This window comes from Lithobates pipiens, unplaced genomic scaffold, assembly GCF_037356315.1.
Source record: "Lithobates pipiens isolate NorthernLeopardFrog02 unplaced genomic scaffold, aLitPip1_a1.2 Scaffold_13, whole genome shotgun sequence".
Taxonomy (NCBI): domain Eukaryota; kingdom Metazoa; phylum Chordata; class Amphibia; order Anura; family Ranidae; genus Lithobates; species Lithobates pipiens.
Genome location: NW_027507718.1, coordinates 29,343,613 through 29,358,073, shown reverse-complemented (window position 1 = coordinate 29,358,073; position 14,461 = coordinate 29,343,613). Strand labels below are relative to the sequence as shown.

The following is a 14,461-nucleotide window of genomic DNA, read 5'->3' as shown; positions in this document are numbered from 1 at the left end:
GGCGTTGACAGTAAAAACACTAGTTTTAGCTGCGCTATTCAGCTGCTATCGGGGCACTTCTAACCCAGATAGTGCTTGAGGAAGGGGTTAAATGCGCTCGTGAATCGCCGATGCCAAATCGCATTGCAGGCACTTCGGCAGCAGTGCCTATAAATTTCAATGGGCAGGAGTGGTGGAGGAGCTGTATACACCACTCCAAAGATGCTTCTTGCACAGACTGCAGGGGAGCCGTTTAGCAGGCACTTAAGAGGCGCTATTTTTTAGCCCAAAAGCACCTGAAAAAACACCCCAGTGTGAAAGGTGTCTGTTAGATTTTATGAGAAGAAGGGGGGTATAATATTAATATATATATATATATATATATATATATATATATATATATATATATATATATATATATATATATATATATATATATATATATATATATATATATATATATATATACACACACACACACACACACACAGGCCTGTGATTTTAATCCAGTCCCATAGAAGTCTATGGAGCTTAACCACTTGAGTCCAGGAAGGATTTAACCCCGTAATGACCAGGCCATCTTTCTGCAATACGGCACTGCGCAGCTTTAACTGACAATTATGGTTGTGTGACATTGCACCCAATAAAAAAATAAAATAAAAAATAAAAATAAAAAATGGATGTCCTTTTTTCCCCCCCCCCACAAAATAGAGCTTTTGGTGATATTTGATCACCTCTGCAATTTTTATTTCTTGCGATATAAAAGATTTTTTCCTCATACCTACCTGTAAAATCCTTTTGAGTACATCATGATGCAGAGTTAGGCTAATATTCATTACCTGCTGGGTTATACTTCAACTCCAGGTGAATGGACACTGGTAGACCAAAGGTCTTTAGACAGGAAGTGATCCCCTATATAACCCCTCCCATACAGGAAGAAGTACTTTAGTTTTGTAGCAAGCACTGAATCCTCAAAAAGAGGGGAGGGACCTCTGTGTCCCAGTATGTACTCCAAGAAAATGCTTTTACAGGCAAGTATGACAAAAAAAAATCCCATTTTCTTTTACATACATCATGGGACACAGAGTTAGGCTAATATTCATTACCTGCTGGGATGTCCCAGAGCAACACCCGAGGGGAGGGAGACACCTTGCCAAACAATAGCCATCAGAACTTATACAGCAGCCCACAGCCGAATCCTCTGCTGCTCAAACATCCACTTGATAACATTTTGTGAACGTATGCACTAAAGACCAGGCAGCAGCCTTAGAAATCTGAGCCACGAATACCTGATGGCGAAAAGCCCAGGAGGTTCCTACGCCCCAGTAGAATGAGCTCTCTCCCTAAAAAGGAAGGATCTTTATGTTTCAGACCATAGGCCTGAATGATCAATTGACGGACCCAATTGGCAATGGAAGCTGCCTGCCCCTTTCTTGGGTCATTTAGGTAAAACAAAAAAAATATCCGATCCTTGGAACTCCACAGATCTAGACAAAAAAAAAAAAAAAAAAGCAAAATACCCTGATTTAAAGTGGTTGTAAACCCTTACAAACCACTTTGACCTACAGGTAAGCCTAGATTAAGGCTTACCTGTAGGTCCAAGCAATATCTCCTAAACCTATATGGTTTAGGAGATATTTGGCCGAAAACGGGCACCGCTGTCTACGGCACATGCGCCGTAGACAGCGGCGCGCAGGCGCACTGAGCGCGGCATTTCCAAGAATGGAGCTGCCGCGCGTGTGGACTCCCGTGCCCATGCGCGGGAGTGACGTCATCGCGGCTTCGCCGAATGACAGCGGCGGAGCTGCGAGACGCCACCAGCAAGATGGATGCGGCGGACTACAGGGGACAGCGGCGACTTCGCTGGCTCCTGTGTCAGGTAAGTGACACGTAATGGGCTACTATGCGATGCATAGTAGTCCATTATGCTTTGCCTTTGCAGGGAATGAAAGAGGAAGTAAACCCATCAGGGTTTACTTCCTCTTTAAATGAAAGGCCAACGCCACTTTTGGCAAAAAGGATGGAACAGGTTGTAACACAACCCTATCGTGGTGAAGGATCAAGTAGGGTTCTCTGCAAGAAAGGGCTGCCAACGTCGACACCCTTCTAGCTGAGGTGATGGCTAGCTCGCATGACAGCAAGCAAGTCTAATGAAATTTTCTTGATAGGCTCAAATTGCTGTTTCTGTAAGACAGACAGCACCAAGTTAAAGTCACAAGAACACATAGGTGACCTAATGGGGAAGCAAACGAGTTGCCCCCTGTATAAAAGGTTTGGATCAGTGAATGGGAGGCTAAATATTCACGTATTTCCAAGGATGCCATTTTCTGGCTTCACACCACGCAATACAAGTCTTGCAGACCATATCTTCCTAGCGACAGCTTTTCTAGCATTCACTAGGGTAGACACCACTGATCCCGACATGCCACGGTCCTTTAACACCCTGGCTTCAATAGCCATGTCGTCAAATTTAGAAACTGTAAATTGGGGTCAAATATATGACCTTAAGACAGATTGGGGCAATATGGAAGCATCCATGGCCCGTCTATTGTCAGTCTCAATCTCTGGGAACCAAAGCCTTCTGGGCCAGGCTGGTGCCACCAGAATGACTGGAACCCCCTCTCACCAAATCCTGCGCAATAAATGTGGAAGGAAGGAAAGGGATTGGAGGGAAAGCATAAACCATGGAGTACTGGCTCTACGGAACTACCAGAGCATCTGCTTCGACTGCCAGAGGATCTCTTGTTCAGGACACAAACTGCTGTAGTTTGTTGAACCTGGATGCCAGTACGTCGACCTCTGGCCATCCAACATTTGCAAATTTCCAGGAAAACCCCTGGGGGCAGGGACCATTCCCTGGGCAGATTTGCTAGCGGCTGAGATAATCTGCCTTCCAGTTCTCCACTCCCAGGATATGGACTGCCGAAAGAAGCGGCGCATGTTCCTCTGCCCAGGCTAGTATGTGGTTCACCTCCTTCAGAGCTGGATGACTCCTGGTACCGGCTTGGTGGTTTAACTAGGCCACTGCAGTGGCATTATAGGACTGAACCCCGATTGGGCAGTCCTGAAGCTCCACCGTCCAGGACCGGAGACGTACTGCCTGTAATTGTAGGAAGTTGATGGGCAGGATTTGTTCTGTCCTTGACCATTTCCCCTGAGTTGTGAGCCCTTCTAGGGTCGCTCCCCAGCCTGAGAGACTAGCATCTGTAGTCAGCACTCTCCAAGTTACCAAGAGGAAGGATCTTCCCTTTCGCAGGTTCTGATCCTGCAACCACCAGTTTAGGCTTAAGAGTAGATAAGAACGTTGGATAATCCAGGGCTTGTCCTCTTCTGTTCCAAGCAAACAAGATGTCTTGTTGTAAAGGCCTGGAATGGAACGGGGCATAGGGCACCGTATCGGAGGATACCATCCTCAGAAGATTCATACAGCCAAATGGAGGGTTGTCTGGTGCCCCTTATCTGACACACCTGCTCCTTCAGGGCACAGATCCTTCAGGGTGGCAAGAAAACTCTTGCTTGGACTGTATCTAGGATCAGATCTAAATAATTTTTACCTTGAGCTGGCCTCAAGGTTAACTTTTCGGTATTTACGATCCAGCCCAAGCTTTCCAAATACCGCACTGCACATGTTCTGCTCTGTTCTAGAGCCTGTAGCGAGTGATTTCTGAGCAGGAGGTCGTCCAGATACCCGAGCACCAGGATCCCTTGGGCCCTCAAAAGACTCAGTACTGGGGCTAGGACCGGGGAGCTGTAGCAAACCTGAAGGTTAGAGCCACAAACTGAAAAATTATATTCCTCTACTGCAAATCGCAGGAACCTCTAAAGGCTGCAAGATAGATATGTATAAATACACTTCCTTTATAATTGATGTAGGCTAGAAAGTCTCCCATCTGGAGGCTACTACTAAGCGGACAGACTCCATCTGAAAGGACTGGATCTGGGATCTTAGGTCCAAAACACAGGAAGTAGAGAACTCTTCCCTCCGGAAATAGTTTGGATATATTAGTCCAAATCACAACCAAATAAACATTCCCCATGAAATGGGAAACCTGCCAATTTTGTGTTCTGCTTATTTTCATGCAGATCGTTCTCTTGGTTAGGCCTGTCAGGCTATCTGATCTGATCCTTTATGGACTGGCAGATACCAATTGCTGCAACAGCTAGCTGAAAAGCTGAACTGGCCAAAGAAAAAGCCTTTAACGACTCCAATTTCTTGTTAATAGGGTCTTTCAAGCCCTGTGCGTTACCTGCCGAACAAGTCAAGTTCTTGCTTAAGGAAGAGACTGCTGCATCTACAGGTGGCATGCTCCACTTCTTAAAAACTTTTCATCCATGGGATATAAAAAGGGAACATTTTAGGCCCCTTTCACACTGGGGCAGTGCGGGCGTTGGCGGTAAAGCGCCGCTATTTTTAGCAGCGCTTTACTGTAGTTTTAGCGGCGGTATGCAGCCGCTAGCAGGGCGGTTTTAACCCCCGCTGATGGCCGAAAAAGGGTTACAACTGCCTGCAAAGTGCCGCTGCAGAGGTGCTTTGCCGGCGGTATAGCTGCGCTGCCCCATTGATTTTAATGGGTAGGAGCGATGAATACCCCGCTCCAAAGATGCGGCTAGCAGGACTTTTTTCACCGTCCTGCCAACGCACTGCTCCAGTGTGAAAGCCCTCCGGCTTTTACACTGGAGTTAAAGGGACTAGTTTTTTCAGGCACTACACAGGTGCCATTTTTAGCGCTGTAGCGCCTGAAAACCGCCCCAGTGTGAAAGGGGCCTTAGGAGGAACAATAGTCCCGTTAGGATGTTCCCAGTCAGCATACACCACCCGTTGCAACAGAGGATTTAAGGGGAAAGCCTGTGTGGCCTGAAGAGGCCTCAGGGATCCCAAAGAGGACCAGCAACTTCTGCAAGAGGCAACTTAATGAACCATTTTGGCAAGAGTCAGGCTCAAAAGCCTCCGTTTGAGAGGCAGACACCAACTGGATATCTTCTTGTCCAGAATGCTCAGAAGCAGACTCATCCACCAGGCCATCCACAGAATCCCCAACCTCAACCCATTCCTGCTCCAGACTAGAAGGCTCCGCCACACTGCAGGATCATGCCAGCAATTCTGTTCTCTAATCCAGCTAGGGCTGAGGACAGTTCATCCTTAGTGATAAAAGGGTGAAGTAGCAGCGTTGACTGTAGGCACAATCCCAGATAGGCGCAGCAGCTCAGATTGCCCGGAAGGCTCTGGTCCTTCACGGAATACAACTAGGTTCATCAGGAACCACTGATGACATAGGTGTGCCCTTCCCTGTCGTGTAAGTCCCCCTCCTCTTTTTTGAAGACCTTTACTAATCACAAAAAGGGACACTTTGCAAACACGCACAGCTAACCCAAGAGCTAGGGGTGCACAGAATGCGTTTTTTGTGCTGAAACCAAAAATGAAAAATACACTGGGCCAGAAACTGAAACAGATACCGAAAATTACTGTTTTATAAAATATTTTTGTACAGGAGATGGCCAGAGACTGTGGACATGGTACAGGAGATGGCCAGAGACTGGGGACATGGTACAGGTGTGCTTGGGAAACACAGCGACCAGCAGGGAGAGCCGCCTCTCGACAAGGAGGATGGAGGGGAGCACTCTGGGGCTTCAGCGCCCCCACCTCTGTGGCACCCGGGTGAACTGCAGCAGCCTACGATCGGCCCTGACGACACCCGCGTAATGGGCGGTACCAGGGGCAGGTTACCCGCCCAATTTTCGGCGTCATTATCGGAATGATTTCTCTTCCGGCAAATTGCTGAAAAGGCCATTTTCGCCCAAAATGTTTCGGCGGCTGAAATATCGATGAATCCCTACCAAAAACCCCCCTGTATGGTCACCACACACAGGTGTCCAGCCTCTAGCTAGCTTGACTGATTGGTACAACTACTGGGACACCCCACAATAATAAAGGGGTTTTCACTTACCTGCGCAGAGCAGCTTAAACTAAGAGCCCAATCTTCACGGCAGGTTCCTGTCACTTGAGGACCTTCAAAGACTGGGTACCCTTTTCATGTTTAGGGTCCACTCTTTTGGACTTGTACAGCTCCCTGCAGGAATAGCGCTGTATTGTCCAGGAATCCACTTCGCAGGGTCCAGTGTCCGGAGGCCACATTACAGGCAAAACCTTGCAGGATCTTGAGTCTTTTTTGCAAGGCTTGGGTACCATTTATCAAAGCATATAAAGCCTGAGTCAAATGGATCTGGTCAGTCCCTTGATTCATTTAAGAACCATCTGTGGGCTCAGAGAGCTCAAACAACTGTGCCATCCACCTTGCAGACACTGGCTTGCAAGGTATACGGGAGGGGTTATATAGGGGATCACTTCCTGTCTAAAGACCTTTCGTTTACCAGTATCCATTCACCTGGAGATGAAGTATAAACCAGCAGGTAATGAATATTATCCTAACTCTGTGTCCCATGATGTATGGAAAAGAAAAATGTATTTCAGTTTAGGCCAATACGTATTTCAACGACATATTTTTTGAAAAATAATAAAAAAAAAAAAATTTGCAAGCGTATTTTGATTGGTTTGTGCAAAATGTTGTGCAATTGTCTACAAAATGGGGGATAGATTTTTTTTTTTTTTTTAGGTTTTTACTGTTAATGGCTGCGATTTGCGATTTTTAGCGGGACAGCGACATTGCGTTGGATAAATCTGACCCAAAGTAACACTTTTTGGGGACCAGTGATGTTATTAGTGATCAGTGCTAACAAAATCACACTGATCAATGTATAAATGACACTGACAGGAAAGAGGTTAACACTAGGGGGCGATCTCAGTAGGACAACACAGAGATCACTGTTCCTGATCACTACGAACAGATCTCCATGTTGTCACCTGACAAAGGGGATCCGCCTTGTTTACATAGGCAAATCCCCATTCTGCCTCTCTGTGCAGCAAGTCCGCCATGCTCCCGCACCCACAATATCTATTGCATGAAACGGCATACAGGTACAATGCAATATAGCCGCCCTGGCACAGTATATGTGCGGTGGGCGGTCGAAGTACCCTTTCACACCGCCGGCGTTTTTCCGGCGCTACAGTGCTAAAAATAGTGCCTGAAAAAAGCAGCTCCATTCACTCCAGTGTGAAAGCCCGAGGGAACGGAAAAAAAAAAAAAAAAAAAAGGATGGGAAAAAAAGTCCTGCCAGCAACTTCTTTGGAGCGGTGAACTCACCACTCCTCCCCATTGAAATCAATGTGAAAAACAGTGCAGCGCTTTTTTTTACGTCGTCCAGGGCGCCTGGACGACTTAAATTATTACGAAACGCGTAGGGCGGTGCGAACGTGTCGACGTCACCCCAGTCGTGTTCGTTCTTTTCAGACCAGGAAGGACGGGTTGGTCTCTGCGTTGGCGTGTATCCGGCCGGTGCACGCCTCTGTTTTGAACCTGTTTTTAAAGTCTTTTATGTAAGTGTATACGTTCGTTTTTTGCAAATTAAAATCATTGGTTTTACACTATCTGGAGCCTATGTTTTTCCCTATGTGATACCACGTTGAGTTGGGAGTGACATTTGGAGCAACAGCCACAGCCCTATTGCGTGAAGGATTCGGGATCGCCTGAGGGGGAACCGTTACCCGGATATCCTTTGATTGTTTTTGCCTGTGGTGACCCTCTGTAACGGGGGGTCGCTTGGATCTGGTAAGGAGCCAATTCATTTATTCGGTGATGGGAAAAGCACATTATATTTCTGGAGAAGATTTTTAATTTGTGCACTTCTAATCCAGCTCTTACATGAAGTTTTTCTTCACCGGTGTTATTTACCATATGGACATTTTATAATATTTTGGTATACAACTATATATGGACATTATATAGAGTGTCTCAGAATATATATTTTTTGACAATTTATTTTATGTAAAAAATTGGAAACAAAATAATTTTTTTATTTTAGGGGTATATGCACAGAGATCTACACAATCTGTATTGCGTTTGGGTAATTCACATTATTGACACGTATCTGTGTCCCATTTTTGTATTTAATTTCACTTATTTGTACATATAGTATGCATTATATTTTTGAGGTGGTCTTAGAGACAATAAGACACTAAGACTCATATCGTGGGTTTGGCACATACATATACCCCATTCACTTTGGGCATTTGAGGTTAGCGCAGTTCTCTTTTTTTTCTCTTCTTTTGAAAAAGGACACTTACATGTCCAGGGATCCCACGCAGTTCTCACCTGGGCTAGTTCTTCACTAGCCTTTGGGTTCCCATCCCAGTTCTAGTAGCTTAAAATGTGGACAGCCGGATATGTGGCTTTTGGCTTTACAGCAGGCTGCCCACTGTGTAAAACACACTGCGCTTTGTGAATGGTCCCATCGTCTTCGGGGACTTTTGATGTGTCCCAAAAGACTGCGGGGAGGAAGGGGACATCCGGTCAGATGGCCTAGGTAATCCAAGCAGAAGTGGGAGCAGGTACCTGACAAAACTATGCTAAACCCAAGAAAATTTAAATATTACATGCCAAGTGTGTCAGGAGGGTGGAAAAGGACTCAAAGTGGAACTTTGCATTTTGGGTGGAGCTCCGCTTTAAGTTTCTGTAAAGAAAGAAGTCCAGCCAAAGCTCGTTTGGCTGGACTTCTCCAGTTTTCAGAAGAGAGCAGATTTCGTCACCAATGTTAGTTCAGGCATCATGTCTAGAGGTCGACCGATATGGGTTTTTCTCTGGCCGATGCCGATATTTAGAAATCATGGCGGCCGATAGCCGATATATGATGCCGATTTTTTTGGGCCGATATGTTAGGCCGATTTTATTTTATTTTATTTATTTTTTTCCTTTTTTATTTATTATTATTATTTTTTTAATCCCCCTTGATCTAACACACCTTTCCCATTGGGGCGTTTTTCAGGCGCTTTTGGGCTAAAAATAGCGCCTGTAAAGTGCCTGCAAAATGGCTCCCCTGCAGTCTGTGTGAAAGAGAGTGCTTTCACACTGAGGCAATGCGCTGGCAGGATCTTAAAAAAAAAAAGTCCTGCAAGCAGCACGTTTGGAGTGGTGTATACCGCTCCTCCACCACTCCTGCCCATTGATATGAATGGGCACCACTGCCGAAGCGCATGCAATGCGATTTGGCAGCAGTGCTTCATGGGCGCATTTAACCTCTTCCTTGGCCGCTAGCTGGGTTATATGTGCCCCACTAGCAGCCAAATAGCACCGCTAAAATGATGGTAAAGAGCCGCTAAAACTTGCGTTTTAACATCAACGCTCCAGTGTGAAAGCAGCCTTCATAAGTGATACAGAAAATGTCTTACATTTAAACATTTATTAAACAAAACAAACCTCCAATCAGTTTACTTGTATGTATGATTTAGATAAAAAAAAAACAAAAAAAAAAAACCTATGTATTAAATAAAAACAGGTAGTCAAAACTTTTGGCCGAAAAAAAAAAAAAAAAGGGCTAACTTTACTGTTTTTATTTTATTTTTAATAGTGTATTTTTTTCCCAAAAAAAATGCATTTGAAAGACCTCTGTGCAAATGCCGTGTGACATAAAATATTGCAACAACCGCTATTTTATTCCCTAGGATCTCTGCTAAAAAAAATATATAATTTTTGGGGGGTCTAAGTGATTTTCTGGCAGAAAATACAGGATTTTTACTTGTAAGCAACAAGTGTCAGAAAAGATTTAGTCTTTAAATGGTTAAACTGGGAACTTCTACACACAGAGATGACTTCATTCATTCAAGTGTAAACATTGTATCATTTAGTTCTTTTCTTGGCAGTCTGCCCAGAGAGGAGGAAAGTGTTGCTATGACGACTCAGGCAACTCACACTGACTTCTATACAGAAGTCATTTCAAAGTCCCGCTGTAGTTATAAATCGCCTTTTTATCAGCAAAATCGGCCGATGCCGATTATTTAAAAAAACGGCAAATATCGGTCGACCTCTAATCATGTCATCTAGGGATGCACTGGTATTTTTTTAGTACTCTCCGCAATGATTTTGTTTTAACTTCAGCTGTCAGCAATGGTACAAAGCATTGAAAAGTTTTTTACAAATTAAATAAATTGATTTTCTTTTTTTTTTTTTTTTTTTTTTATTTAGCGCTTTTTCAATGTGAAATGTGTAAAAATTAACAAGAAAAAAAAGTTGAAATTGTTTATCATTTATAAAATAGAATTGAACAAAAGAAAAAAAAAAAAAAAGCAGGAAAATAAATAATCAAATTGAAGAGAATAGGGAGTCAATTAAGGCCGATTAGAGTAAATTAAGGCTTATTAAGGGGTTAAACAGGGGAACATTTGTTCATCCCTTTGATCTGCAGATGAAGAAACAAATATACAAAAAGAAACAATGTTTTTTTTTTTTTATTTTAGCGTTTCAGTGCTGAGCAATGTTGTCGTCAACATTGCCTGCTGTTTTTTTTTTTTGGACAGCTCCAATTACAGGACTTCAACACCGAGGAGACCCACTGACAGCTCAAAGAACCGAGCCTGAAAGTATCGGTGCATTTGCACGAGTACCGATACTTGTGCAAATACTCTGTATCGGTGCAATCCTAGTTTCATCCCCACAATGGGAGTCTGGAGCCGCTGAGAGCCGGAGATGGCTTCTCTGCTCCCTCCACAGCTCCAATGAGCGAGGAGGGAGGAGAGCAGAGCTGCGACTGACAGTGTGCAGCTCTCTGCTCGCAGAGCTCTGAAAACGGAGCGATCTGCGATGTTTGATCGCCGGGGGACATACCTAGGCAAGTACAAATATGCAAAAAAAAAAAAAAAAAATTATTCGTTTACTTCTCTTTTAAAAACTTAAAGTTCATGTACAGCCAAACCGGTTTTGGAGTGGGGTAGAGTTAAAACCTCTGTCGGGTAATTTTTTTTGGTACGTATGTAACTTGAGATGAGATGCAACAATACGTTAGAGGAAATCTCCCAAAGTGAGGGACAGCTGTCCACATTGAAAGATTTCCTCTTACCTCTGGTTTGAGGACAAACTATAAAATGTTGAATTTCCCCCCTTTTTCCTGCGTTCACCAGTACAAATAGAAAAAAGGCAAATCTACCCAAAGGGGGTAGACAGTAACGAAAACGTGACAAAGGGTCTAACCCTCCACCAATCTGTCCAAAAAATAAAAATAATAATTACATTTAAAACCAATTTCTTGAAGCACAACATGCAGGCTAGGGACGTCTCCTTCCTCTACAGCCAACAAACTGTATATCCATAACACAGAATCACTGACCTTGTTCTTAGAGCAATCCAAGCAGCATCAATATCAGCATATAAATTCTTCTCCGATGGCTTCCCAGAGCTTGATCCATATCCAGAATAATCGTAGGAGAATATGTTACAATTAATACGAGAGCCAAGTCCTATATAAAAGCTGCTCATCTGACCCAAATCTACAGCATTTCCATGAGAAAACAGAAGTGTGTATTTAGCATTGGGAGAGCAGCGTACAAACATGCAGGCAATGCGGTTTCCACGGCTGGTCCTAGTCATGAAACACTCTATAGCGTCTTTTTCCCGGGCAGAATATTGCCAGTCCGCTCGTTCCGTCAAATGAAGAGTCCAGCGGCTTCCACTCTCATCACATATAAGAGTGTAAGTTGGATCAGGAGGTAAGAAGGCAAGTTTGGAGGCGATTTTCCCTGGGCATGGTGGGCAGCAAAAGAGGCAGCACAGCTCGCTGAAGGAAAGATTATTCATGGTGGTTTCTGGGAAGAGAAAACACATTAATTAGTACTTGGATAAAACCAGTGAATATTTTCCTTATTTCATTCACATTTCTAACAGGAAAGGTGCTTATCAAATGACTATGCTACATTTATCAAGAGAGATTTGCTGAACAAGCAAGCAGATGGTTGATTTTGAGAGGAATTTACTAGTCCCCAGTGGGCCAGGAGAAACTGACCTTCCTTGCACTGGTGGCAGCGAATGGAACCATGTAATGGAAAAATAACTGTTCTAGCACAACAGAGATTCACGGCTCTATTCAGACATGTGTGCTTTGTTAAACTCCATAACTATTTCTTCCTTCTACTGAACAGGGCGATACAGTTCATCAGTACATACAAGATTGCAGAAAATGCTGGCTATTGTATGACTTTATATAAAGCCTGGTGTCCAATCTGCAGCACATTAGTACTTTTGCCCTCAGGAACTCTGCACACAGTTTGTTATCCTTACTGTGCTCACTTAGTCCAATAAAAGAAAAAAAACTATTCTATACACTGGATTCCAATATTTAAATAGTTATTTGGCACCATCTTTTTTTTTCTGTGCAGCTTATCCCTTCTAATGTTATAATAAAGCGTGTTGAGAAGTAGCAAAAGTATTTAAAAGTGATACTAAATACACTAATTTACATTCTCCCGTATCTTTCTGTATAAGAATCATGGCACTATTTTTTTTTTTTTCATAAAAAGAGGGAGGCGAGGCTTACAACAATCTGCGTGTAATATCCCACCCCCATTGTGCCTAGCTGGTTAGTGGGCAGTCATTTACCACTGTGTATATGCCAAAATGTACAACTCTATAGTCACACCGGCTGCTCAGATGTGATAGAAACTCACTGAAAGCTGAGCATGTGCAGCGCCGCTTTGCTCTGCAAAATCAACCCTTTCTGCCCAACCCTCCCCTATTCATAGAAGTGGTCTTATTGGTTCCTGCTATGAAAAACGTTCTACGAATGGTGGACAGGCAGATGAATGAAAAAAAAAAAAAAAAAAAAAAAAAAAAAAAAGGTCTACCTCCTCCATTCATAGAGCACTTTTCATTGTGGGAAGCTATAGTACAGCTTTAATGAATTGATTTGGGGGGGCATAGTAGGCACAATGCCTGACCGGTGGAGCCATGTCACAGCTGTAAGCAGTATGTGAGGGAGCAGAGGATGGAGGACTACAAGGAACACCGCAGCCACCAGCACAAGGGACACCCATCAAACTGGATACCAGCTCTAGCCCTGTTAATTTACGGGACATCTGGTTACTTTACTTTGGGACTGCCTCCAGTATAACACAACTTACCTTAGGGCATCTCCCAGCGCTCATGCGACTCCGTTGCTCTCTCCTCTCCCTGGCTGAAAGCTATTGCACGAGGGGCCGAAAACTTCTGCTGATGTCAGCTGGGGTGGAGAGAGGAGAGAGAGCCAAGGAGTCACACGAGGGCCGGGAGTCACTCCGATAAAAAATAAAAAAAAAAGCAGTTTCGTGGTCACATTGGTAAGATTTTGCCAGGAGGATTATTGCTGCATATCCAGCATCAGGATTACAATATTTTTTGTAAAAATCCATGCACGTCCTAAAACATACACACACAAAAACTATGTCTGCGTTATTTAAAAAGGGGGTTAAGTGAAATTTAAGCTTTGATAGGTAGAAGTCTGAGCCCCTGTACAAATTAAAAAAAAAAAAAACAAAAAAAAAGGAAGGAGGGAGGTTATGGGTTACACGATTCAGACACCTTTCCAACCTAAGCGAGACATGGATTTAACAAACTCTGTAAACTGCTGCAACGTGCTGCAGTTGAGAATTTCACAAGGTGCAAATCTATGAAGACTGCTTTGTTCTGAGCCCTAGTTAATGTGTGGGGTTGGCCTGGCTCAGCAGAGGCCTGGTTACCATGGTCACTGAGGATACTGCCTTTATTTGTATTTTAAACATTGTGCAGACCAAATTCCTCAGATTATGGAAATTAAAATAGAATATCAAAACACTTCTTTGTCGTTTGTACCAAGGTAGCCTGTTTGCATAATAAATAGGTCTTAGATGCCAAAATTCTTCAGGGCACACTAGGGAAACCTTGGTAAAAATAGGGATTTTTGGGAAAGTGAAGAAAGTCCACTGCACTACATTGAAGTGAAGAATACATCTCGGATAGTGTGAACATACATACGCAGCATTATCACTGGCCTGCTGTTCTGTAACACAAAACATACAAGTAGATAAAGCTGGCAACATGCTTGTTTTCTCTTTTATTTTTTTTATCTATCTACACACACACACACACACATAGACACGAGGTGTAATTTAAATGAATTAGAAAAGTCTACCTAAAGCTACCCATACATGTAACAAACCATTCACACAATAGCCTTTAGATTGATCGAGTCTATATAATCCTGGAGGCAAGTGCCCGCTTACACAGTGCATTCAATTCGCTTGTAGTATCCATCTATGCACCAGATTTAAGCTGGCCATAAACTATGCAATTCACACACAGTGGCAGAGGGAAAACAAAATAAAATAGCCGCAGCAGAAGATTATTAATATATAGGCGCATTGCGAAAATGTTTTTAACCCTCTCTCGACCGGAAGTGGGGTAAAACCTCCCCGATAGCGGCTGAATAGTGCTGCAAATTCCACTGTAAAGTGCCACTATTAATAGTGGTGCTTTACTGCCGATGCACCTCCCACCCCAGTGTGAAAGGGGCCTTATACAAGCTGTACACAGTGGGTACTTTGCTACAATGTAAAGTGTCATTTCTTCAGTGTCACATGAAAAGATATAAT

General features: G+C 43.5%; 1 protein-coding gene across 2 annotated transcripts in view; it reads right to left on the bottom strand.

Annotated features, from left to right (window-relative positions):
* ABHD17B (abhydrolase domain containing 17B, depalmitoylase) overlaps positions 1 to 14,461 on the bottom strand; it is a 61,369-nt gene that overhangs the window by 12,760 nt on the left and 34,148 nt on the right. For both annotated transcript variants that reach the window (XM_077474948.1, XM_077474947.1), the window contains one exon: positions 11,191 to 11,665. In XM_077474948.1, coding sequence (XP_077331074.1) covers positions 11,191 to 11,657 — 467 coding nt within the window. In that variant the 5' untranslated portion in view covers positions 11,658 to 11,665. The remainder of the gene's footprint in view (positions 1 to 11,190; positions 11,666 to 14,461) is intronic.